The sequence below is a fragment of the Mytilus galloprovincialis genome, chromosome 2 (genome assembly GCF_965363235.1).
Source record: "Mytilus galloprovincialis chromosome 2, xbMytGall1.hap1.1, whole genome shotgun sequence".
Lineage (NCBI taxonomy): Eukaryota > Metazoa > Mollusca > Bivalvia > Mytilida > Mytilidae > Mytilus > Mytilus galloprovincialis.
In genome coordinates, this window is record NC_134839.1 from 46373159 (window position 1) to 46400590 (window position 27432).

At 32.4% G+C, this 27432-nt stretch overlaps 1 protein-coding gene across 3 annotated transcripts; it reads right to left on the reverse strand.

Moving 5' to 3' along the window:
* Nucleotides 1–27114, reverse strand: LOC143063697 (uncharacterized). 3 transcript variants are annotated; one of them, XM_076236012.1, is made up of 10 exons: nucleotides 27048–27092; nucleotides 23455–23512; nucleotides 18868–19100; nucleotides 15903–16022; nucleotides 12696–12874; nucleotides 10418–11356; nucleotides 7985–9475; nucleotides 5991–6151; nucleotides 5001–5116; nucleotides 1–1016 (listed from the first exon to the last, which is right to left on the reverse strand). In XM_076236012.1, exons 3-10 carry the CDS (start codon nucleotides 19097–19099, stop codon nucleotides 871–873), a joined length of 3384 nt encoding a protein of 1127 aa, XP_076092127.1. In that variant the 5' UTR covers nucleotide 19100; nucleotides 23455–23512; nucleotides 27048–27092; the 3' UTR covers nucleotides 1–870. The 3 variants fall into 3 exon arrangements, with proteins under 3 accessions (XP_076092127.1, XP_076092128.1, XP_076092126.1); XM_076236013.1 differs by lacking the exon at nucleotides 23455–23512 and having other exon boundaries at nucleotides 27048–27114; XM_076236011.1 differs by lacking the exon at nucleotides 27048–27092 and having other exon boundaries at nucleotides 23455–23584.
* Nucleotides 27115–27432: the final 318 nt, after the last annotated feature.

Genomic DNA, 27432 nt, shown 5'->3' on the forward strand with positions numbered 1-27432 from the left:
TAGAATCATGATGATTTATTTATATACATTAACAAATATTCGAAATGAAACAAAACATGTTAACAACAAAATATTTTTTGGCGATTGAGCATTTAGAATTTCACATTGATCGTGATATCTACTTGAGTATTGAACATATAATTAAACAGTAATTCCCCCCGCGCAACGAGTTGAAGGGGGACAAAGAAATACCGGGAGTCTGTCTGTCCGGTCTTGTTAGCGCTCTAACATGTACAATTCTTGCCAAATTTTTTATAAAAATTATACTGTAGGTTTATATGAGCAATGTCTTTGACGGATTAGAATATCAGTGTCTTTTTTTAGGCCCCTAGGAAACGTTAATTATAAAATTATATTGTGGGTTCATATCAGCAATGACGAGTTCGAAAATCAGTGCCGATCAATAATTTAAAAAGAGTTGTATCTTTGGAAACATTAAATATCTGAAAAAATGTTAGCGCTCCCATGTGAACATTTCTTGCAACAAAATTGAAGTGCAGATTTATATCAGCAATATCTGAGACAATTAAAAAAATCAGTGCCGATCAACTTTTTGTACCCCTTAATAATATAAGTTATATGAAAATATGCATTTTTAGTGATCTCACATGTACAAATTTTGTCAAATGTTTATCAAATTCTTTTCAATGGTATATAACATCAAGGTCTCGATAATTCGAATATAAGAGTCAATCAAATATTTTTCAGGAGTTTCCCTTTGCAATTTATTATATATATATATGCAAAGCGGAGGACATTGGAACTCTGTTCTTTAATTTTATATTCACTGTATTTGGTCTATGTGTAACCAGTTAGTTATATCTTTAAAATCCACCAGTCTCATAGAAACGATACAATTAACATAGTGAGTCATATATTGGTATCCCTTACAGTTATACCAGAATCGGCTGAATTATTTGGCGAATCCGTAGACCGTTGATATCCGTTATTGCCATCTCGATTAGTGTCAGAAGGTGTCAAGTATGGATCAGTGGCATCTAGATAGGTATCGTCATCTGAAATATCAAACATAACTTTGAAAAAAGGAAATATAATATAAAAACGATGTTATACATTTTGTAGTTGGCATGATTTAACTTCAGTCACTGATTGATAAACAAATTTCATATTAATAAAGAATGCAAAACTTTACTTCAGCACAAATGGCTTAAGTCGTAGTTGTTTTCATTAATGTCACACTGAAATAAAATCAACTCTCTTCTCTTAGTAATGCACAATAATTAAATATATTCACATTTCTGTTCTCAATAATACTATAAAGTTAATTGAACTACTTACAACTGTAGGTTTTGCATGAATATAAACAAGTTCATCTTACAAAATAAATATGTGAATGTTACCGTTATTCCTGGTGTCATAAAAATGGACCTTATTGTCATCATCTCAACAACAAAAAACACGTCCCTATGACATGGTATTGGTTTGCAAAAAATCGATACTTTTCATTTAAATGCATTTTTTTTTATTTAATTGGTATATTTCTTAATGCAATATTTATTTGAATGGTATAATTTTTTATTTAAATACAATATTTTTCATTCAAATGCAATATTTTTTATTTAATTGGTATATTCTTCATTTGAATGCAATATTTTTTTATTTGAATGGTATATTTTTTCATTTAAATGCAATATGTTTTCATTTAAATGCAATATTTTTTATTTAAATGGTATAATTTGTCATTCAATTGCAATATTTTTATCTAATTATTATTTTCTTCATTTAAATGCAATATTTTTTTATTTGAATGGTATCATTTTTCATTTAAATGCAATGTTTTTTCATTTAAATGCAATATGTTATATTCAATTGGTATAACTTTTCATTTGAATGCAATATATTTTATTCAATTGGTATAGCAGTTTTTTTTTAATTTATATGCAATAATTGCATTATGGGAAATTCTTTGACGTCAAAAGGTCAAATTTGCAACAACGTGTGTGATTGGTCGGGATTTGTTTCTTTCTCAACACGAGTGACCAAACATTAAAAAAAGCGTCAGAATATCGCCCCTCTGACTAAATCTGGCGTTCGTACAAGTCCTGCACAGGCAGTTAAAAATCTTCCATTCCTTACTATTATTTCTATTTCAAAATTTCGATTGTCAAAACGTTCGGACCACCACTTTAAAAAAACTTATATCGTCATTTAAAAGTCCTGAAGAAAAAAAATGTTTTGAAATATGCCCTGAATACTTATTCATGCAAAGACATATAGAAGTTATTGAACTACTGTGGGGCTTGAAAAAAATCTATTCAAGCGATTCGGAGATGGGAACAGAAAAGCTCAGCAACAAATCCTAAATGTAAAATGATATGCGACATCAGGCATGAAGGCACATATTATAGATAGTCCAATATATGAAGTTCACGCCTTAAATACACTGTACATCCCATGTCATAGGACTATTGTTGTAACATAGGTTAGTAACTGGTTCCAATTTATCCCGAATTGTCTTTATTAAGAATTAGTTCCGGAGTATCACAGCTCAGGTCTCTTCTTGTGGGTCTCTGGTTCTGCTGTCGTAATTAGGAGATTTTTTTCTACATGTAGAAAAAAAAGAGGGGGCTTTGTCCAAATAATTATTTCGTCCAGGAAGGTTTTTTATTGTTTTTTTTATGTTTGCATTCCTGCAACGTCTCTGAGGATCAAGCAAATTAAAAAATGATATAGCATCATAGGACGTTATGATTACATGTATCTGGACTTAGAGGGGGAGGGGAGGGGGGTGGAGAGCTAGCTATGCATTTTTTTCTACTTTAATGTGTAGACTGTAGTGGAGTTTCTTCAGAAACTGCCGGCGCATCGGTTCAGCATGCAAAAAAATTATTGCAAAATTAAAAATTTATAAAGGAAATTTTAAAGGAAACACATATGTTGTCACTTTTTTAATTGATGAAATGCCATTAAATAACGGCATTTGGTTTCAAAATAGAAGTTTTATTGGAGATCATGCATGACAAAATCGGACAGTAACTTGTATCTTTTACAAGATTCGAATTTGTTATACTCAGTCTAATACATGTAGTTTCGGAGCACATTTTACAGAGTACGGTTTATCTGTTTGGAATGAGATGTACCAATCGGCATAAGATTTATCAGAACCCTTCAATATCGTTGAAATTATGCCATGGCGATGTGTTCGACGGACTACCAGAGCCACTCATCCTGCAAACACGCCAAAACAGTTTTGGAAAGTCTCATTATATTTTGCGTTTATAGACCATATGATAATGGAACTGAAGGTGGAGTCGCGTCTGGTATTATCAGAAAATCGCTTCTTTGTGCCGTATCTGGTTCCTCGTGTTGTAGGAAATTTAGCAAACGAACAAATCTCAACATTGTCTGAGATATACGAAACTGACCTGGTATGTAATTTTGACGAATTCAATTGGGAGGTCGCTCGATGGCGAACACGTACACTGGTTTATAACCTCTCGCGAGTGCTACCATGGAGATCTATCAGTGTACTACGTCTGTTCAAATCAAATGTACGATCAACAATGAACAATGACAGGTTAATATCATCGCTAGCATTACTGCATATTCATCGGGATTGCAGTGTGAATATTGACAAATAAATAGAGAAGCTCGTTTCTGCCTAGACCCAAAGAGCAGATTTGGGACAATTTTGAGTAAATTCTGTATCGGAAAAATGTGTAGTTTATGTTTTCAATTAACCATGTTTTACTCTATTCAGAAGCTTTATGAATAGTTTTACATTCATAAATTGTTTATAAGTCCTATTTGCATGTAGCTCCTCTTTCAACTGTCCTATTACCGAAAACCGAAAAAAAAACATTTTCCTGCATAAAAGGGTCCCAAAATTTTTTCGCCTAGCTCCGCTCGGCTGTACTTGCTTGCAAATCGTTTCTTTCTAGCTACGCCTTTGAAATTTAAGGGTTTTCATTGGGGCGTGTTTGCCATCTATTTCTATCCATGGACAGGTTGTGTGTCAAATTAATTATTATAACTTGTCACTCGCATGTTTTGCTCGACCTTGTCATTATTGGCATTAACAGCCAGTACACGAACTCGCACGAATCCAAAATTTAATTAGTGGGCGATATTCCGACGCGTTTTTTTTTTTAAATTCTTTGTCTCTCATGTTTAAAAAGAAAGGAGAGAAATTCAAACAATTACCGACCAATCACAAACGTTATTGCAAATTTGACCTTGTGACGTTACAGAATTTCCCATAATGCAATTATTGCATATAAATTAAAAAGAATACTATACCAATTGAATAAAAAATATTGCATTCAAACGAAAAGTTATACCAATTCAATAAATAATATTGCATTTGAATGACAAATTATACAATTTGAATAAAAAATATTGCATTTGAATGACAAATTATACCATTTGAATACAAAATATTGCATTTGAATGCCAAATTATATCATTTGAATAAAAAATATTGTATTTAAATGAAAAAATATATCATTTAAATGACAAGTTATACCATTTGAATAAAAAAATATTGCATTTAAATGAAGAAATATACCATTTAAAACAAAAATATTGCATTTAAATGAAGAAATATACAAATTAAATAAAAAGTCTTGCATTTAAATGAAGAAATATACAAATTAAATAAAAAGTCTTGCATTTAAATGGAAAATATAAAATTTTTGCAACCAATACCATGCCGTACGTCACTCTATTTTCAATATCCGAAAATGAATTTCAAAATCCGAACCTTAGTAATGTTAAACCCTCTAATAAGCAATCAAGCGTCTAGTAATAATTTCAAGATGGCGTGTATCTCGACTGATCCTGTTGGCTTTGCACCGTGATGCGAAGTTATAATGTTACAATGTAGATTAATGATTTTAATTATAAATTAATGAACTTAGAACCAACACAAAAAGTTCTGATTGTTATTATTAATGAGATAAAGTAGAAAAGTGCAGTTTATCGACAGCGGTATGTTAGACCGGAAGTACTCACATCCTTAAGCTAAATAAACATCTTACCTGGGTATCGATTCCGTTTCATCATCAAAATACATCCAACCAAAATTGTCACAGCCAGTGTTAAAACACCGACAAATGCTCCTAATACGGTTGTAACTGTTTTGTTGCTGTCAACACTACAAAAATGTACACATTTATATGGAGTATTTATATTCAAATTAAACTTATTTCAAAACAGCGTACAAGCGGATTACTATTCCTATATAAGTTGTAATTGGATTTAAACTAGCTTTCAGTAACTTTTGTTTTTTTTTGTCTTATTGTTACTTTTTTTGTTGTGTGCATCGTGAAGTTCTGATGAGAAAAAGTCTTTTCAACTGATTTTTACAGTTTGTTTTTATACACAACTTGCATAGGATTATAGAGGATTGATCGCTTACAAATATGTTTATCCCCGATGCGTTCTTTATATGCTAGACATGAACCTGTTACTCGGTGGTTGTTGTTGGTTGCTGTCTGTAGATATATATAGGAAGATGTGGTATGAGTGTCACTGAGACAACTCTCCATCCAAATAACAATTGATAAAAGTAAATAAATTATAGGTCAATGTAAGGCCTTCAACGGAGCCTTGGCTCACACCGAACAACAAGCTTATAAAGGGCCCCAAAATTACTAGTGTAAAACTATTCAAACGGGAAAACCAACGGTCTAATCTAAATAAAAAAACGAAATAACACGTATAAATTACATAAACAAACGACAACTGCTGTACGTCAGATGCCATGTTTGTTTCTATCATATTGTAAGTTTTTCTATTATACTAGTATATTTGCCTGTTTAATCGATTGAATTGATATTCATTCTCCATACGTCGGATTTACAAGACATTTTAATAAAAGTAATGCAATATCTTAGCTTATTTGTACAGAAGTTATTCTTAGAATTTTATGTACATAATGTAGACATATAAGTGCAAAACCTGTTTCACAAGATTTCTAATCATGAATGTCCGCTGTAATGTATCTAGGTGAATAATTTATATTTTACCTAATCTCTCGAACATCATTTGGCGTATTATTTTCATTCGGAAAACATTCACTGCAAGCTTTTGTATTTGGACACACTGCCGGAAGTACCATGCCATCGGGTTTCACCAACGTTTCCGTTTCTAACTTAAAATTTGCTTCATCCAACGGTGACTGTCCTACCTGCAAGAACAGGAAAGTTCAAAAAGCAAAGTCCGTAATCAAATGGCAAAATCAAACACATCAAACGAATGGATAAACACTGTCATATTCCTGACTTGGTACCGGCATTTTCTCATGTAGAAAATGGTGGATTGAACCTGGTTTTATAGCTAGCTTAACCTCTCACTTGTATGACAGTCGCATCGAATTCCATTATATTGACAACGATGCGCGATAAAAACAAACATACACAATAGGTAGAAATTGTAACTGCAACAAAGGAACCAAAAATTATTTCAGTATGTAACTGCAACAAAGACAACACAAAAAAGTATCAGTATTTGTAACTGCAACAAAGGCAATATGAAACAATTTCAGAATGCAACTACAACAAGGCAACATGAAACAATAATTCAGTATGTAAGAAATCTTATCAAAAGTACCAGGCATATATTTATCTACGCACGACACGCGTTTCGTCTACAAAAGACTCATCAGTGTTACCCGAGTCAAAAAGTTAAAAGGCTAAATAAAAAAAACATAAGAAACTGTAACGCAGGCAACATGAACCAATTTCAGTATGTAACTACAACATGGGCAACACAAATAATTTCAGTATTTATCTAAATGAAATTTGTTTAAGATTTAATGATTTTCAATTGCAGTCTATTTCAAGTTTTTCACCTATCAATGCGAGATCGTTTCAATCTAAAAACAATATTGGATACATTGTTTGTCTTGCTATCTCAACCTACAATTAGAGCTGCAAATTTAGTATTTTGTAGGATATTCATACTCATAATAAATGTGTGCATGGCAACAGGATTATGATTTTTTTTCTCAAATATTCTGAAAATGACAGGCAGTTGAACTTTGTCATTTTGTGGTACCAGCTACAAAAAGAGATCTTGCATGGTTTATCCGGCTATCTCCTCCCACAGTTTTGGAGATACAGCTTTAATATTTTGTAGGATGTTCATGCACATAATGAAGGTGCGCAAGAATACAGGATTTTGATTGTAAAGAGAATGACAGGTATTTGGCTTTTTTGGTCAGGCGGGGGCATCATTTGTGTCTTACAGACAGCGTTACAATTTCAATGTGTATGCCAACATCACTGTTGGTCACATCTAAAATATGTGAAACAATATTCATGCATATGGCAGAGCATAAAATGGCAGATTGTCAATACCTAATTTGACTTTTACTAATAAAGCAATTATCGAAAAGCAAAAATATAATTTTAAAAGAATAAAATATGATTGAAATAAAATACTGAAGAAATACTCAACTTTACATCATAGAATAAAACATAATAAACCGGAAATAATAAATTCATCAACAATGGGCATATATCCTGTTTCCACTCTTATAAAACAGAAGATGTGGTATGATTGGCAATGAAACAACTCCCACAAGAGACCAAAATGACACAGAAACTATAGGTCAACGTACGGCCTTCAACAATGAGCAAAGCCCATACCGCATAGTCACCTATAAAAGGCCCCGAAATGACAATGTAAAACAATTCAAACGAGAAAACTAACGGCCTTATATATATAAAAAAAATGAACGAAAACAAATATGTTACACATAAACAAACGACAACCACTGAATTACATGTGGCGGGGTTAAACATGTTAGAGGGAACCAAACCTTCCACCTAACCCGAGACAGTGGTATAACAGTACAACATAAGAACGAACTATAAAAATACTTAGTCCTTCAATATTTGAATGAAACAGTAAATTTCATCACATTAATGAAACAGATTTAGAATTTGGAATATTTACTTTAAATGAAACCTTCATTATCATCATCGTGTATATCATTATAATCGTTATAACTATTTACCTGTTCGTATAACAACACGTTAGTATCTAATGGACTTCGTTGAATATTATAAATTCTGTATCCTACATTTCCGTCGCCATTGTCATCAAACATTCTGATCTCATTCCCGTCATTTGCAATATCGAAAGTTTGCTGCAACACCCGATTTCTAACAGTATCTGGTTTAAGTCGAAATTGGTCGCAAAGGCTAGGGGAGCCTGATCCACATAGGTCGTTAAAAGCATCACTAGTGCCCGACAGTAAAACCAGCATTGCATTTAAAGCAAACGGAGTCCAAATTTCTTGTTTAAATGACGGTGCATCTGTCAGTCGTAAGTTTTCGTTGCAAGGGTTTTCAGATGTTTTATCAAAACTTGTATTAAAATAACAATCAAATTTCTTTTCAGTATATTCCCTTAACCATGGATCATGAGTATTTGTATATACGTTTAAATCTCCAAGATATGATGTAAAATTTTCGTTTTCTGCCATCCTAAGAGCCAGAGTAATACTTCCTACTAATTTTTTCTTTTCTTGGAATTGATCAGGTCTATAACCCCATGCTTCAGATCCAATAAACATGAATTCTCCATAGTCCATTTTCTCGTTTATCGCTGAAGTCACCAAATCAACTACATGAGAGCGTAAAAACATTATTACAATTTTGGCAGAAGGATTTTCTCTCAATTTATTGAGTATTTGGTAGTAAACTTCTCCTTCCATCACTACTATTTCGTTTCGTATACATATTTTTGCTAACTGTGCTTCCTTTCTAATTGCATCTCTTCCACCTTCTCCGTACGTACCTTCGCTATACACAACTTGAATGTAATTTGATTGCATTGTCTGGATTATCTTAATCATTGCTTTAGCTTGTTTGTCGTCAGGTGTGCACGTGCGCATGAAGTATGGATGTTCGTTTCTATCACTGAGAACAGCTGCCGTTGAAGCATATGCAATTTGAATATAACCAAACTTTGATAAAATTTGAGAAGCAGCCAAACTGATACTGCTTCCATAAGCTCCAATCCATCCAACAAGTTTATGTGAGATTGGCGTAAAAGTTCCATCTTTTTGCAGCACTCCTTTCTGAAGTAATTCTAAAATTTTACTTTGAACAACTAATGGTTGATTACAGCTATTGATGAATGCATAACCAATCTTTTCCCCCGGAAAGATATTTTGATACTTTCCAATCCGTCTATTTACTTCTTTAACAGCAAATTCCATAGCTTCGGCAATTTCAACGCTGAGTGTAGTTCTTATTCCATTGCATCCAAGTGGGTCGCCATTATCTTTATTGTATATAGGTATAATGCCAGCCACTATAATATCCCCGTCTTCGTACAGTACTTCTTTGGTTAAATCATCTAGGATGCAAACTGAACATTTTTGACCAGCAAGACATTGAGCACGGTTTATATTAGGCCATGTTTTGCCAATACTGCTTTTATGATAATCTCTGACCAATGATGTGTCTAAAGTTAAGCTACTGTTGAGGTACTTACCTATCTGTTTCAATGATAAAAAAGAAAACAATGAATTATAATGTACGTAGATAGATATAAGAAGATGTGGTATGAGTGCCAATGAGACAACACTCTCATCAAAGTCACAATTTGTAAAAATAAATCATTATTGGTCAAAGTACGGTTTTCAACACGGAGCATTGGCTCACACCGAACAGCAAGCTATAAAATGCTCCAAAAATGACATGTAAAAACCAACGGTCTAATCTATTTGAAAAACGAGAAACGTGTCTCATTATTTCGAAATGGTTATTTAACAGAAGTCTGTTATTATTCTTACTATATATTCCCATGATAAACATGTAATATGAATGCAACTCCACCAAGCCTAAAATGCCACTACACCGTTTCGCTGTTTTGTTTTAAACCTTTTTTGCTATGTGATTTCCATCTTTTATCTAATGTTCTATCTATTTGTCCTCCAGTCATTATGGCGATGGTTATTCAATATGTCTCGCGCACTGGAATCGCTATGATACGTTCATTTTGTTTTTACATATTTTGTTATATAACACGAAGGACTATAATATCATATACATGTATTCTAAAATGAAGCTATTAACAAAGGACCAAACTGAAATTATTCAGATAAGTTCAATGCACAAGATACCGTGCTAAGCATTTCCCTCACACAAACACAACGTTTGAGCAAAAACAATAAGTAGGTATCTGTCAGATCTAAAAAGCTCACACGTAGCAAATCAACACTGTCGCGCTGCTGACCAAATATAAAGTTATACGGTTCAGTAGTATTATAGAAATGCGAGACTAAATTTTTAAAGATCATTCAACATATTGAAAATTCAAAGTATCTGCAAACAGGAAGAGTTTGTTAAGATCCGAAATATACTTACTTGTCACTGTCAAGCACTTGGCCAAATATAAAGCAATGATATATAACTGATATAACTATATGGATACTCACCTCAACGAAACAGAATTTTGAATCGTCTGTTAGACATTTTCTTGTGTTGTAAACATTATACTGTGTATCAGAAATCACATCTGCTGTAGTTGCAAAACTCAACGTTTTGTTTTCCAGGACCTCAGGTAAAAAGGGCATTTCTTTCTTCAAATCGACTGAAATATCTTTAATTTTGTCCAAAATAAAGCCTTTCTCATTGTAGATTACTGATTTCATACTTTCACAAAATCCATCTGATCCAGAACATTTGACGGTATGCACATCTTTTAGAAGTTTTGCAAGAAGAGAAGCAGATTCAATTGCGTAGCTGGTGTACAAGTTATTCTCACCAATCTTATCAATTTCTGATTGGGTAAGTTCGTTGCAGCCCGGGTTGGCAGATTCATTTGAAGGAAAGCAATTGTTGTCTGAATAAAACGAAAATACATTTTTGAGCCAGCTGTTGGTTTCCGATTCTTCGACAAGGCGAGAAATATTTTTAAACATATTTTTCCAGTAACTTTCAAATTCATTTACGTAAGACCTCGGTGGGGCTGTAACATACGCACCTTTAGCGGGTTCGTATACGTTATCGTTATTATCTCTCACGGAACTTCTTGTCAGGTCAATACCTTCAGAAAACAGAAAAGATATCTGGTCACTAGTTTCAGCTAATCTCAAACTTGCCGCGTTTAAAAGAATTTTGATATGAACAGCGGTTGAAAAAACAACAGCCCCCGTAACAGATAGCTGAGCTGTATCGTCAAGAAACGTTCTCAATGATGACGAAGTGACTGCGCCGTTTTCATCAATTGGAATACCAAATGATGACTTGATACAAATATTTTCATTTTTGACTCTAGTTTTCAGACTCTCATACCCTTCTTTCCCGTAGTTGTCCATATCGTAAATTACAACTATGTAATTCCATTCTAGCTTCTTGAGTAAGGAAACCATTACCTGAAAAAACAAACGGTTGAAATTTGAATCTTAGTAAAATTAACGAAACCCCAAATAAATCGTACATTTGTAAACCTCGTCGAGTTGCTCATATTGAGCCATTTTTTCTTTAAAACGATTAACCAAATCATCATGACGTCCGTTAATGTAAGCGTCCAAAGTTCAATTTTACCATTAACAACCACTTGCTTTACAACTTACTTTTATTATGTTTGAACGTTTATAATAAGTCACTATTATCATAGTTTATTAACCAACTAAGTGCATTATTGCCAAAAGTGACTGTTTATTAAAAATTACATATTTTCTGTAATGGCCCTGTTTTTCTGTAATGGCCCTGTTTTTTTTTCTGTAATGGCCCTGTTTTTTTGTAATGGCCTGGTTTTTCTGTAATGGCCCTGTTTTTCTGTAATGGCCCTGTATTAATGCCCAGTTTGTCTGTATTAAACTAAACTGTCATTAAAAGAGTAAGACAGTACACCAAGTTAGCAGCAACACATACACTTTTGTTCAGTTAGTTAATAAATGTATTAAGAAATGGGTGTTTTTATAATGGCCCTGTTATATGTCCTCGGTCAGTAATAATGGCCTCGGATGTCTGTAATAGCCCTCGGCGTTGCCTCGGGCCATTGCAGACTTCCTCGACCATTATTACAGACCTTGGACATATGACAGGGCCCTTGTAAAAACACCCATTCATTAATACCATAATATTCGCAAGCAAGAGTTGGTTGATCAAGATACACGTGTTCCCTTTAAATACATACATAACCTGGATCGTGTTTGATTGCTTTGATCACAGAACAAGAAGATGGTTGCTGTATGCATTATTCTATTTTCCTACACTTCCTGAATAGCCAAAATAACTTGTTGAATCGTTTGAGGTTGTGTTGTCTAAGACTATTTGCTTAAGCTGTTTATTGTTCACACATGTATACTATTAAAAGGACATATCTAATAATTTTCATTTTCGATGTGTACGACGGACTTTGAGTGTCACTTCACTATTGAGTCCTCCTTACGTATCAACGACAACAAGTTTCTAAATGCCTTTTTTCTATTTATATTTTCAAATGCAACTAGGGCGCCTGTTTATTAATATATACTTGAAAGAAAGATATTTTACAAGTAATTCAATGTATATTGACAAAAATCTATAAATCACGAAGAGAAAATTGTGATATTCGAGGACAACGAGAATTGCCGATATCTTGTAGAGGTCACAAATCTATTTCATACATCTCGATTAACTCCTCTTAACTATGACTCTTATTTTTTTAATCCAAAACAAAAAGGAACATCGATTTTTTTAACCGCATAACGAATCAGTACCTCTCACCTCTACTTGTATCTCGTCATTTGGAACTACTCGGTAAAAGTTAGGATATATATTGGTATTACTAAGTGAAGATGCCGTTGTGGAGTAACCAATCTGTATCAATCTGTCTGTTGGTCTTTGTGAGCTAAGGAGCACTGATATGCTTCCGGCTTCTGAACTGTGTCCTGGTCCGATAATGCCTTTAATATGTTTAATAATATAGAAAAAGCACAGTTTACAATTATTACTCTACAATGGTTCCACATGTTTAAACACAAACAAACCTTAAGGGATATTTATTTTTTCCTGTTTTGTTTCCAATGCACACTTTTACATCGTCAACAAACATTTGTATTCTTTTTATTGTCTTTACTTATGTTTTACGCACTAAGTTGATCTAATCTTATGTTAAAATAGAATAATGGATATATAATAAGTATGCTCTTTGTCAAAATACTGTATGTATTCATGTATATAAATATAGCTTTAGCGAAATAATTTATGAAAACGTAAAACTTGATTTGCGTGCGGGGAACACATGATGAGTCATGCGACAGTAAACAAACAAGCAAAATACACATGCTAACTATCAGTAACCATCAGGAACTAACCGGGTAACAATTGTCTCATTTCAAAACCCTTGAATGATGTTTAGTGATATTGTAAGAACTATTCATTCGTGCAAAAAATGTCAATTCATATTAATTAGAATAACAGTTTCCAAAAATGATATACATTAGGCAAGTACTGGTTCCATAAGATATGCATTATGCAAGTACTGTTTCCATAAGATATGCATCAGACAAGTACTGGTTCCATAAGATATGCATTATGCAAGTATTGTTTCTATAATATGTGCAATTTAGACAAGTACTGGTTCCATAAGATATGCATTATGCAAGTACTGTTTCCATAAGATATGCATTAAATTTAGACAAGTGCTGGTTCCATAAGATATGCATTATGCAAGTACTGTTTCTATAAAATATGCATTAGGCAAGTGCTGGTTCCATAAGATATGCATTATGCAAGTACTGTTTCTATAAAATATGCATTAGGCAAGTGACTGGTTCAATAAGATATGCATTAGGCAAGTATTGTAGGCATTTCATTAAAACTCAACCAACACAGCGGTAATAAAAAAGTCTCAAAGAGTCGATTAAGTTGATTTTTTATTGGCTAATTTATCTCTAAGGTTGTAAAGCAAAATCAATCATTGTTAACCACAGTTAAGGGTGTTCGCGTGTACTGATTTGGAATTCTTGACCCCCATTTTTCTTTTTATAAATTTTTTACATGTATAACTATAAGGCATCTGTAAAAGTCTTATAAAATCCTTGTTATTTTTTAATAGTTTTTGAACACTTGTCAATGATAAATCTATGAAAAATCAAGAGAGAACATTTTCCCGCCAACATTTCAATGGATAATATCTTAGACTAGAAAACGAGCACATTGACCTATATATTTTTTTTTCTCTTTTGGTTCCTTTAATAATCCCCTATCAATATATACTAGTTTTATGAAAAGCTTGTTATTTTGAAACTGAGTAGCGAACCTCCTCAATCGTATTAGGAGGGTGCAATGATTTCTTTCACGTTAAAAAGTAGATAGCAATAAGCGGAGTCTGATAAGACTGTTTTCAACGTTATCCTAAGAATCTACCTGTTTGAATTTAATGGTTGAAAATATAAAACTTCCGCATTGGTTGAACTTTTTTTTTAAAACTGAAATATATACAATATATTCGAAAGAACTGCTAAAGATTACAAAGTGCATTGACTGAGATTTCATATCCTTATTTTTGTCTTCAATGTTGCCAACTTTTTAGGTAACGATATTGTATGAAATATTTGTTGTTTATAGATGTGAAACGACCAACAATGGAAAAGTAAATGTATATGACAGCTAAATTATTCGCTTTTTTTACAAAGAATAATGATGTCGATTTTTTGTATGGGAAGGGCTTTAAACTTTATAAAGATTCGAAAAATTATCAAATGATATAATTGTAAAGATGTGCGCCAGTCATTTTTAACATTGTATTTATTCATTAAAACTTAAATTACATGTAAGCGATAGCATAATACACATAAAGACCAGAACCGTTTTGATACAGTTAATGTTTAAAATATATTTAATAGATGAATACAAAATATTTTAAATAGTGTACCATCGAATTGTTAGGTAATATTTTAAACATGCAGTCTACAATTTATAGAAAAATATCTCATTCTACTGATGAATATCGTTATAACTCATTTTGCGCCTGTCCAAAGTCTGGAGTCCTTGGTTTTTGTAAGTCTTTATGATTTTTGATTTTAGTTCATTTATATGTTTTGGAGTTATTTCATTATCTCTTAGTTATTTCACATTTTTGTTGAGGGGCCAGCTGAAGCACGTATCTGGGTGTGAGATTTTCTCGCTGTGTCGAAGACCTATCGGTGACCATCGGCTGTTTTATGCTCTTTGGTCGGGTTGTTGTCTCTTTGACACATTCCCCATTGTTATTTTTAATTTAACATATACAGAGTATATAGATTAATTGATTGATTTGATAAGTGGTTGTTTAACATCCATTGACAAATAATTATGATAGAATAATGTTATTTTAACCCTTAGAAATACTCAGATCAACATTTTTATGAGTTTAAGATATTTTTTGTTCATAAAGTCAGAGATGGATGTTTGGAAAAATGTAGGTGTTTTTATTCCCTGTGATAAGAGGAAATATGCTTTTTTCAATCTTAAAGATAACGCCACTTTAGGCAAACCCATTATTTTAATTGGTCTACGGCTAAGGGAGCTACCATTCGATTTTTATGGGGGGGGGATAGGATGAAATTTGAAAAAAAAGGCAGGACAGGAGTTTTGAGTAAAAAAAAAAGGCAGGATGTGACACTTGCAAAAAAAAAAAGTCAGGACGACAATTTAGGTAAAAAAAAGTCAAAATAAACTAAAAAAAAAAAAAGGCAGGACCGATTAGAGTGAAAAATAAAAAGGCAGGACAGAGATTACAGCTAAAAAAAATGCAGGACAAAATTTTTCATCCTAGCCCCCCCCCCCCCCCCCCCCCCCATAAAAATCAAATGGTAGCTCCCTAAATATGTATCGCTTCTTGAAAAGAAGAACAGAAATTAAGGTGATATTTTAGTCCAACATTGCTATTTAGTCCTACATTGTTAAGGTCAAGAACGTTTCGTACCATTACTTCAATATTTTACCTACCGATAACAGGTGGAGATTGATAGCTGGTATCCATTTTGTCTGAATGGACTTTATTGATAAAATCTATAGCTTTATCATTAGCTTCTGAAACAAGACCACAGGTCGGCCAGGCTTGAATTCCTGTTATATAAATACATAAAAAATAAATGAATATAAACTGACGATTATGAAAATAAATGCATCTCTATCTCGTTTCATATTAGATATTAAACCTACAAGTACAATCTAAATAAAATAAAAGAAGACCAAAATTTAACGTCATTGAGGGACCCCCCCCCCTAAAAGTGAATCCCCAAAAACAAATTCAAAAGAAAAACGTATAATTTATCATATGTGAACCTGGTTTAAATTATTATGTACTAGTAGTGTCAAAACAAAACATGATAAAAAAGTAAAAAAAATTAATACGGGAATATTAAACAATACAACAGACTGCATAAACTACCATCGACCGATTCCCCTTTAAAATAGGCGTTCAAACAAGGGACAACAAACAACACATGGTCCAATTATCCTGACGAGGTACATACACATAGTATTACTAAGGTTGATTTCAACAATTCTTAAATAATACAATTTAAAAATTTAAAAATTTAAAAATTAAATGCATACAACCTTTCCCCTTCGTAATGTTCTTTTTATTGGTTTTGTATTGCTACTATCAAAAAAGAATGACATTTGTATTCAAAAATTAAAATTTTTTTCTTCTCAATATATATATTACCCTTACAATTTAACTATCATGAGTGTTTCTTCTCTTGTATCGGATGCTGATAAGAAACGTTTGGAGCTTAATTTAAAGTTCGTTCAATAAGAATAAATGATAGCATGTTAACCGTATAACGTTCATGATTTATTCCCTTTGTTTATGTTAAAATGGATTTTCATCAGTCCCTTGGGTTCAAGCGTACGAAGCTGGTGCCATATGATACAAAAGCCCTGTTCTCTACATTTTCTGTCCACATTTTGATTAATCTCTGTTCTTTTAAATTTGATATTAAAAGAAAATGTCATGTTATTAAGAGGTATCTCGTAATTGAGCAGTTTATACCTTTGGTATATGATGACTGGAGATTATCCAGTCTAACATTAAAGGAGAAGTTCAGTAAGACCCCTTTTTGGCCCCAAAATATAGCAGTTTTACAAAATTGTGAAAATATATTTTTTTAGCTATTTATTTGAAAGTATTATGCTTCTGCTACATTAATATGGGCTGTTTTTGACAATACAATGCACATATATCGGGTACTAGCATCATTAAGTCATGCTAAATAACTAAAATCTTCACAATTTTAGCATTTTAGTTTTATTTTAGATGGTTTCCGTCTGAAATGAAAGTGGCCGCATTCGTGTTCATTTATAATATTGAAATGAAAGTTGTATTTGATGATAATACATATCATATATAAAGGTTTAAGATGATCAAAAACCATCTGAAAAGTGACGTTTTTTTGGCATATTTTAAAAGATTTTTCATATCTAAGCTTGAATCGGAGCGATTTTAATGACTAAATCAGTTAAAATCTTTCACAAAAACTAATCGAATCAATTGAAATAGACACTTAAGTATTTAAAAGTGTCCAAAATCTTTCGTTAAATGAACCTGAAATTTAAGGCCAAAATCGGCCCTTACCGGACCTACTCCTTTAATTTATGTTTCGCCAACAGATTGCAGCTATCAAGTTCCACAAGGAAGAACATAAATTAGTTTTTGTTTTACAGTTAGGTGATGAATTGATATTGTATCGCTCAGTCTTTAGTTTTCTATGTTATGTTTTGTGTACTGTTGTTTGTGTGTAGTTGGTCTTTTTTTTAGTCATGACGTTGTCAACTTATTTTCGAGTTTGAATGTCCCTTTGGTATCTTTCGCTTCTCTTTTTTCCAATTTAGATTACTTTATAGCACTTACAATTGCTTCTTCTACATGTTTTTAGAGACGAGTTTCCAGGTGTCTTGTTTTTATTTTCTTTACTTTAATGTAATGAAAATATCTTTCAGATGATTTAGTCTGCGGTAAGCCATATAACAGGAGATGATAAACAAGAAATATTTAAAGGAAAAGTCAATTTCAATAAGACGCTAGTGCTTTCGGTCAGTAGATTAGAGTAAAATGTGTAAATTTGAAAGAATGTAAAGCTTTATGTAAGTAAACGCATCCAAATATCAGACACTGGAGGGGCGTTCAAATGGTTGTCAGGAGTATATTTTAGAATGCGTAGTCTCGCCAAGTCAGTTAACTCAATGTCACGTTTTGGAGAAATACCAATGACTAGTGCAAAAATTCGTAAAAAGAAGTTACTTGTATTGTGTCAAGACTTTGACGACATAGATTCCAATTTTAAGACTCGATACTTGTCTCATATACTCTTTTAATTTATTTTGTAGGATAAAGTTTTTTCAAGCTTAAAATTGTAGAATTTTATTCTTGTTACTTTATTTGTTTAGGGGTTAGCCTAAAAGACATATGCATAAAATAGAAAGCTTAGCGCATTGTACAATTGGTTTCAAATAGGCAGACTGTAGTGGTTATTAGTACAAAAAGTATTGTCAAAATATCAAACTAAATTAAATTTTCGGTGAAAAGAACACATGCAATTTGTAGATTTAAACAATATTACTACTAGTGTTTGCTATAAACAATCGTTAAAGTATTATCAAATGACTTTTCAAGTATTACCAATTTTAATTTCAGGTACATAATTGTTGCTGTTGAATCATCCGTAATGTCCCCTTTTTTGATTCATAGTTTTCAACAGAGGAATTGGACTGATTTCTGAAGAACATCTGCCATTATTCAAATCAAAATAGCAAAATTTAATTTAATTTCCCTGGAAAAGACCTCTTGCATCTATTTATTTGATTGTAGATTAAAACAATATTACTTCTATTGTTCACTTTAAATTAAAAAAAAAAAACAAAAAAAACTATCGTTAAAATGATTATCAAATGACTTTTCAAGTATTACCAATTTTAATTCCAGGTACATAATTGTTACTGTTGATCATCCGTAATGTCCACTTTATTGCTTCATAGTTTTTAACAGAGGATGGACTGATATCTGAAGAGCATCTGCCATTATTCGAATCGTATATATCAAAAAGTCCATTTATAATAACATCTCCATTCATCAGAGAAACCTCAGCTCCTGCTTCATGTGTTAGAAGTAACAAAGAGACGAACTTCAAAACGAATATCATGCTGTAACGAAAGAATAATAAAATCACATTCTATATTATATATGCATACGTATATATATAATTTAGTAGTCACTCCGGGGACTGGATCGTAACACTGGGCTCGCGAAGATGGTTAAGAGAAGAACCATGATGAACACAATTGTTCATAACGATAGGAACTGGGACGAATAAATTTAATGTACTTATATCAGATATGAATGAAGGAATGGGCAAACAAATGAAAGGCCAAGAAGTTTTATTCACGGAAAGTATCAAAGTATAAGGAAAAGCAAACTAAAGGCTCTAAAGAGCCTATGTCGCTCACCTTGGTCTTGTGCATATTAAACAATGGACACAAATAAATTCATGACATAATTGTGTTTTGGTGATGGTGATGTGTTTGTAGATCTTACTTTACTGAACATTCTTGTTGCTACAATTATCTCTATCTATAATGAACTTGGCCCAGTAATTACAGTGGAAAATATATTCTAAAAATTTACAAAAATTTATGAAAAATGTTAAAAATTAACTATAAAGGGCAATAACTACTAAAGGGGTAAATTGACTATTTTGGTCATGTAAACTTATTTGTAGATCTTATTTTGCTGAACGTTATTGCTGTATACAGTTTATCTCTATCTATAATAATATTCAAGATAATAACAAAAAACGACAAAATTTCCTTGAAATTACCAATTCAGGGCAGTAAACTAACAACGGATTGTCCGATCCATGTGAAAATTTCAGGGCTGATAGATCTTGAACTGATAAACAATTTAACTTTGTCAGATTTTCTCTTAATGCTTCGGTTTGGAGTATTAAGCCAAAAACTGCATTTTACCCCTATGTTCTATTTTTAGCCGTGGCAGCCATTTTGGTTGGATGGCCGGGTCACTGGACACATTTTTTAAATTAGATACCCCAAAGATGATTGTGGCCAAGTTTGGATTAATTTTGCCCAGTAGTTCAGAGGAGAAGATTTTTGTGAAAGATTGCTAAAATTTACGAAAAATGGTTAAAAATTGATTATAAAGGGCAATAACTACTAAATGGGTCCACTGACCATTTCGGTCGTGCTGACTTATTTGTAAATCTTTCTTTGCTGAACATTATTGCTGTTTACAGTTTATCTCTATCTATAATAATATTCAAGATAATAACCAAAAACAGCAAAATGTCCTTAAAATTACCAATTCAGGGGCAGCAACCCAACAACAGGTTGTCTGATTCATCTGAAAATTTCAAGGCATATAGATCTTGACCTGATAAACACTTTAACCGCTGTCAGATTTGCTCTAAATACTTTGGTTTTTGAGTAATAAGCCAAAAACTGCATTTTACCCCTATGTTCTATTTTTAGCCATGGCGGCCATCTTGGTTGATTGGCCGGGTCACGCCACACATTTATTAAACTAAATACCCCAATGATGATTGTGGCCAAGTTTGGTTTAATTTGGCCTAGTAGTTTCAGAGGAGAAGATTTTTGTAAAAGATTACTAAGATTTACGAAAAAATGGTTAAAAATTGACTATAAAGGGCAATAACTCCTTCAAGGGTCAACTGACCATTTCGGTCTTGTTGACTTATTTGTTAATCTTACTTTGCTAAACATTATTGCTGTTTACAGTTTATCTCTATCTATAATAATAATCAAGATAATAACCAAAAACAGCAAAATTTCCTTAAAATTACCAATTCAGGGGAAGCAACCTAACAACAGGTTGTCTGATTCATCTGAAAATTTCAGGACAGATAGATCTTGACCTGATAAACACTTTAATTGCTGTCAGATTTGCTCTAAATGCTTTGGTTTTTCTGAGTTATAAGCCAAAAACTGCATTTTACCCATATGTTCTATTTTTAGCCATGGCGGCCATCTTGGTTGGTTGGCCGGGTCACGCCACACATTTTTTAAACTAGAGGAAGTACACCACTAATTCATGGTCCCATTGCTTTCTATGTTAAATTCCTCCGTTTCAAGAAGGAGCACCTCTTTTGTTTTAAGTTCAAATAAAGTGGCAATCATTGCATTTCAAAGCAACACTTTATGGTGTCTTCTACTGAAAAAATCAACATACCTTACATGGCATATAAGAAAGAACTGGTTCCCGGAACTTCGAATGTACCAAAACAGGTACTTCAAATCTGACAAACAGACAAAATGAACCCTCTTTTTAAAATTTGATGCAGTTTTTTTAATATTCATAATTAAAAGTCCAAAAGTGTTCTACAATGATCACCAGTCCTTCAGCTTTCATTTCATACCAAAAACACCTAAATATTCTACATATTTTGGAAGTTACACTCATGCGTAGGAACTATTTTGTGTTAAATATGTACTACTTTCTGGTATGTGCTTTCTGGCCGGGCCTTAATTAGTGGTGTTACACCTAGATACCCCAAAGATGATTGTTGTCAAGTTTGGATTAATTTGGCCCAATAGTTTCAGAGGAGAAGATTTTTGTGAAAGATAACTAAGATTTACGAAAAATGGTTAAAAATTGACTAAAGGTCAATAACTCCTAAAGGGGTCAACTGACCAGATAAACAATTTTACCCCCATGTCAGATTTGCTCTAAATGCTTTGGTTTTTGAGTTATAAGCCAAAAACTGCATTTTACCCCTATGTTCTACTTTTAGCCATGGCGGCCATCTTGGTTGGTTGGCCGGGTCACGCCACACATTTTTAAAACTAGATACCCCAATGGTGATTGTGGCCAAGTTTGGTTTAATTTGGCCCAGTAGTTTCAGAGGAGAAGATTTTTGTAAAATTTAACGACGACGGACGACGACGACGACGGACGACGGGCGACGGACGACGGACGCCAAGTGATGAGAAAAGCTCACTTGGCCCTTTGGGCCATGTGAGCTAAAAATGTAGCGTTCAATTGTTAATCGATTTAGACAAAAAGACAAAATGATCTTTACATTAACAGCGTTTATATTAAATTTTTTGTTATAATTTTTCAATATAACCATTGTTCTTTGTAATACTACTGCTCATTATTATGCCATGAAACCGCCTGAAAAAAAAGTCTGATTCAAACGGCAAAATCAAGGAATTCGTATAAATAAATTGTTAAGTCAATTCGAGTCCGGGACTGTCCTGTTTCGCGTGCTTGTTACTCTTCAATATTGAATAGACGGCTAAGACGTTATACTAATTAGCAATTATTTCATAAATATTCAATTGAAAAGGATTTTTTTTATATTTTAACAGTTAAAAAATAGTCACAGCATTCCAATTCATATATAGATATCATATTCAATGTATCACAAACCAATGGAGATCTGGATTGGGTATCCTTGATTTCAGGATTCTTTCAATTTTTATGCCATTTTCTTTTATTAATAAACTTTTGTCCATTATTCTCTATAATAATTCTTTATATTCTATCACCTTATTGTTTTCTATTCTTTAATTTAAAAAAAATCTATTCTTTATATTTTGTGCCCATTATTATCTATTCTGTAAACCTCCATCTCCTCCCTCAAAAATATTTTATGAAAAATGGTTTAAAAAAAAAAGACAAGTAATCCTCTTACTTTCAATTGCGTTTTTTGAAATGCAGACAATCTGTTTATATAAATATACGGAATAAATATCGCAATCAATTACAGGAGCCGTGCTTCGAATTGCTTCCTCAATTTAAAAAATGGCGATGAAGTGCTTTTGCACTGATTTTGGTGGGGTTGGTGTTGTTTAGTCTTTAGTTTTCTATGTTGTGTCTTGTGTACTATTATTTGTCTGCTTGTTTTTTTAATTTTTTAGCCATGGCGTTGTCAGTTTATTTTCGTGAAGAGTTTGACTGTCCTTCTGGTATCTTACTCCCCTCTTTCATTCATGATTCCATTTGGAATAAATTCCCATTTCTTAGCCAATTACAGTTTTATAGAGGGATCGTAAATATTAATTGCAGTCGTACATATCCATAACTATTGAGGTTCTTTTGTGAAGGTGTTTTTTTACAGTTTTAAAACTCGTTTTTATTTCTTTTCAAGAGTTTGACATCGAAGTTACAGTATATAAGCACGTATTTAAATAAATAAAATGGCACATGCCTAGACGCGATTGATAATAGTGTATATATACATTTTTGGAAGGTTGAAATATTTAAACATAAAATGAATAGACACATTGCGTTTTCCTTATTTGAAATCCAGTCTAAAAATTATCTCCTTTTGATTAAAATGATTAAATACTATTTTCATTATAAGATTGCATTTGTTATACTAATATTTATATATGAAATAAAAAGGGAAAAGTATTTAATACGATTTATTAGTTAGATGAACATAAAAACAATTAGTACTAATATAAGTATATGAAATCAATTAGAAAATACACTTATAATAAGATAGGTTTGTCATACCTGAATGTTACTGTTATAATGCATGTAGGTATAAAGTAAGTGTAGACCTCATCTCAGTCTGGAATTTAAAAAAAATCGTTCAATGCTTTGTATTCATTTAATTTAAAGGTAAAAGCAAATGCAAAAAAAAAAAAATAGTTTAAAAGAGAACTAGGTCATTTATTAACTCATCGTTGAATACAGACAGGATGGTCATGTGTAAAATGAATTTATAGAAAGGTTCCTCATAATTGTGGAAACACAGGAACAATGAAAATATTTGTTATGATACAAAAACTTCCTGGTTTGTTGACGGTTCATTTGTTTCCATCAACTTTTGTATATAAATAATGTCTGGTGCTGTTTTACACAATATTATCTTGAAGATGAGTATCCTGACAAAGATCTATTATCTTAACATTATTTTTTTTGGGGGGAAAATTCGGAAGATACCTACATGCATATAATAGGATTGACCTGGTTTTATATGCAGAAAATTGAATATTAAGTTGTTTCAAAAGATGTATTTAAAAAAGAATTCATTAGATATTCTTCCTTATATCATACAATTTTGTGCGTGATTTAAATCGATTATACATATATATATGTGAAAATAAACTATTACATTTGTATTTAATAAATGTCCCAGACCGTAAAATCCATTGACAACGACTATACGGCTTTATTCGTTTATACCATAACAGTATGTTATGCGTACTTTTTTTTTTTAATAAGGTGGAATCCGAATAGAAAAAAGTCAGTAACTTGGAACTGACATGAATTGTAGCCTATGTAAAAAAACTGTTTATCCGTTGAGAAAAATAAGAAAATTGCAAAGAAACGTAGATTTCTACTCCCTCGGGCAATGTTGACCGTTAAGTTAGCGGAATTTGGCTATTACTTTTTAATTCACAAAGCTCCTCCTAGTGTTCAACAATGTACACATTTCTGGCTTTCAAATGTATGGAATGAACGTTCATGATGAAGTTAAAATTCATAGATGTGGTTCGGACGCCCAAATGTATTTAGCATTATTTTGCTTTAGTTCCTATATAATACGTATATTTCATTTGTCAGTTTTGTCATTTAGAATGGAATTGGTCACAATTCAATATTAAATTTATGTATGGTTGCATGACGAAAGATTATTGTAATAGTTCCCGTCTTTCCGTCATTTTGCTGTCATGAATAAAAAAATAGTTCATAACATTTTTTATATGAATTGACAAAAAATATGACAGTGTTACAGACCACAAGACTCATACCAGAACAGACATACAAACAGAGACAAACAAGAACCAACACCACATGGTCCAGATAGCCTGGTTTGGTATAGTATGGGCAGAGGTTAAATACGTTTATGGTTTCATATGCAATAAAATTGAGAATGGAAATGGGGAATGTGCCAAAGAGACAACAACCTGACCATAGAAAAAACAACAGCAGAAGGTCATCAACAGGTCTTCAATGTAGCGAGAAATTCCCGCACCCGGAGGCGTCCCTCAGCTGGCCCCTAAACAAATATATACTAGTTCAGTGATAATGAACGCAATACTAATTTCCAAATTGTACACAAGAAACTAAAATTAAAATAAAACAAGACTAACAAAGGCTCCTGACTTGGGACAGGCGCAAAAATGCGGCGGGATTAAACATGTTTATGAGATCTCAACCCTCCCCCTATACCTCTAGCCAATGTATAGAAAAGTAAACGCAAACACTTTTTACTTGTTCTATGTAAATTAGAATGGAAATGGGGAATGTGTCAAAGAGACAATAACCCGAACATAGAGCAGACAACAGCCAAAGAAAACCAAAGGGTCTTCAACACAACGAGAACATCTCGCACCCGGAGGCGGTCTACAGCCGGCTCATAAACAAAACTGTGTACTAGTTCATCCCTCAAAACTCCAAAACATATAAATGAACTAAAGTTAGAAAATAAAACGAGTTTAAAAGTCTAACAAAGGCCAGAGGCTACTGACTTGGAAAAGGCGCAAGAATGCGGCGGGGTTAAACACGTTTTGTGAGATCTCAACCCTCTCCCTAAAACCTCTTGCCAATGCATTATAAACAAACACCCATTATTACGCACAATAACATTAAGTTCAAAGGAAGCCGGAGAAGATGTCCCTGGTGGTATACAAGTAGATATATGTGTCAGAATAGGTAACCATGGTAACAGAAGAAATTAAGTCAAATGATAATGATAAACAGGGGACTACTAACAGTTACTGACATACCAGCTTGCAAAACATGTACTTATGTTCCATTTTCCGATCTATTACCATTCTGCCAGTACATATTTATATCATTTTAAATAGTTTGTCATTAAAAAAAACACAGTTTTGAGATTATATGTCACGTTGACCTATAAGGGTTTACTTTTTACAAATTGGGACTTGGATAGAGAGTTGTCTTAATGAAACTCATATCACATCTTCTTACTTATAATAAAGATCCCTGTAATTTGTAATGTAACGTGCAAAGCAACTTCCGAGAAATTAATATTCCACATTAACAAAAATTTAAGATGAACAATCATTATGGGTACATCTTTCATATCGATATTATCAAGAATGGCAAGCTTTTACTCGTAACAACAATATACCACGGCATCACTGGTCTTACCTTTTACTGGAATGCTGCGCATATTCTAACTCATGTACATTTTTACATATTTCAGCAGTAATTGCTAATAAATAAACTTCTCATAGATACCATTAAATTTGGTATTTGCGCCAGACCCGCGTTTCGGCTACAAAAGACTCATCAGTGACGCTCGAATCAAATTCCTTTTGATTAAATATAACTAACATAACAATTAGTTGTTCATAATAAAATATGTATCAAGATATATTGATCAAAATATATTAAATATCAATTATCAACAACTGCTCTTGTTAATTTCCTATATATACTTACTTTTCAAATGTTTATATAACTTATCTGTTTTTCAACTTGGAAAGAACATATCAGGTATCTATTGAAACGGCTATTTCGATATCAAAACTCTGTTATATCAGTTCTGGATCTCAGTATTAAATACAGATAAATCCACATCATATAAACTTGTTTTTGGTTATAACTATCATGGACTAACAATTCAAACGCAACATAATAATTCTTTCTATCTAATTAAAAGTTGGTAACGTTTCTGGTCAAAGAAATACTGAGCCGTGGCTCACACCGAACTGCAACTTATGAAGTACCCCAAAAATTACTAATGTAAAACCATTCAAACAGGAAAACCATCGGTCTTATCTATATAAAAACAAGGAACGAGAAACACGTATGAACCACATCTACAAACGGCAACCACTGAACAAAGGTTCCTGATTTAGGACGAACCAGAATATAACATCCCAACATAGAAAGACACACTATAAAATGTCAATTGAAATGGCTTTACTCAATCAAAAGATATATTAACAAAAAAAACCCAAACATACACTGAACGAATAAATTTGATCTATGATAAAATGTAAATACAATATCAATAAAAAGGGGGGAGATATATTAAGTTGGTTTTTTTGCATTTTTTAAGACGATAAGAAAAATCGGAATACAACATTTTATATACTATATACACCTATGAGGTAAACGTGTCTTACCTTGGAATCGAGCAGTCTCAGGTATATTTTACAATATAAACGTCATAATGATTTTATAGCTTCTTTCGAGGAAGTCAAACAAAGTTTAAAATGTCGACATGAGCTTTCGAAATTAAAATAATGTATTACCTATGACTTTAATTCATTCTTTTTATATATTTTATTTTGCATATCATAGGATTTTTTTTGTTTTGCCTTTTAAATTTGCTTAATAAAAGTATCATTACACATTTTACAATGTAAGAATCTCATTCATGTGTTAACAATGCAAATAACGTATCTCTTTAAAATTAAAAGTCAATTTATGTCTGAGTTATGCCGCTTTGTTCAGCGAACTTATAAAATCTCAAACTCATACAATTTAAAATTTTTAGTTACATCAACC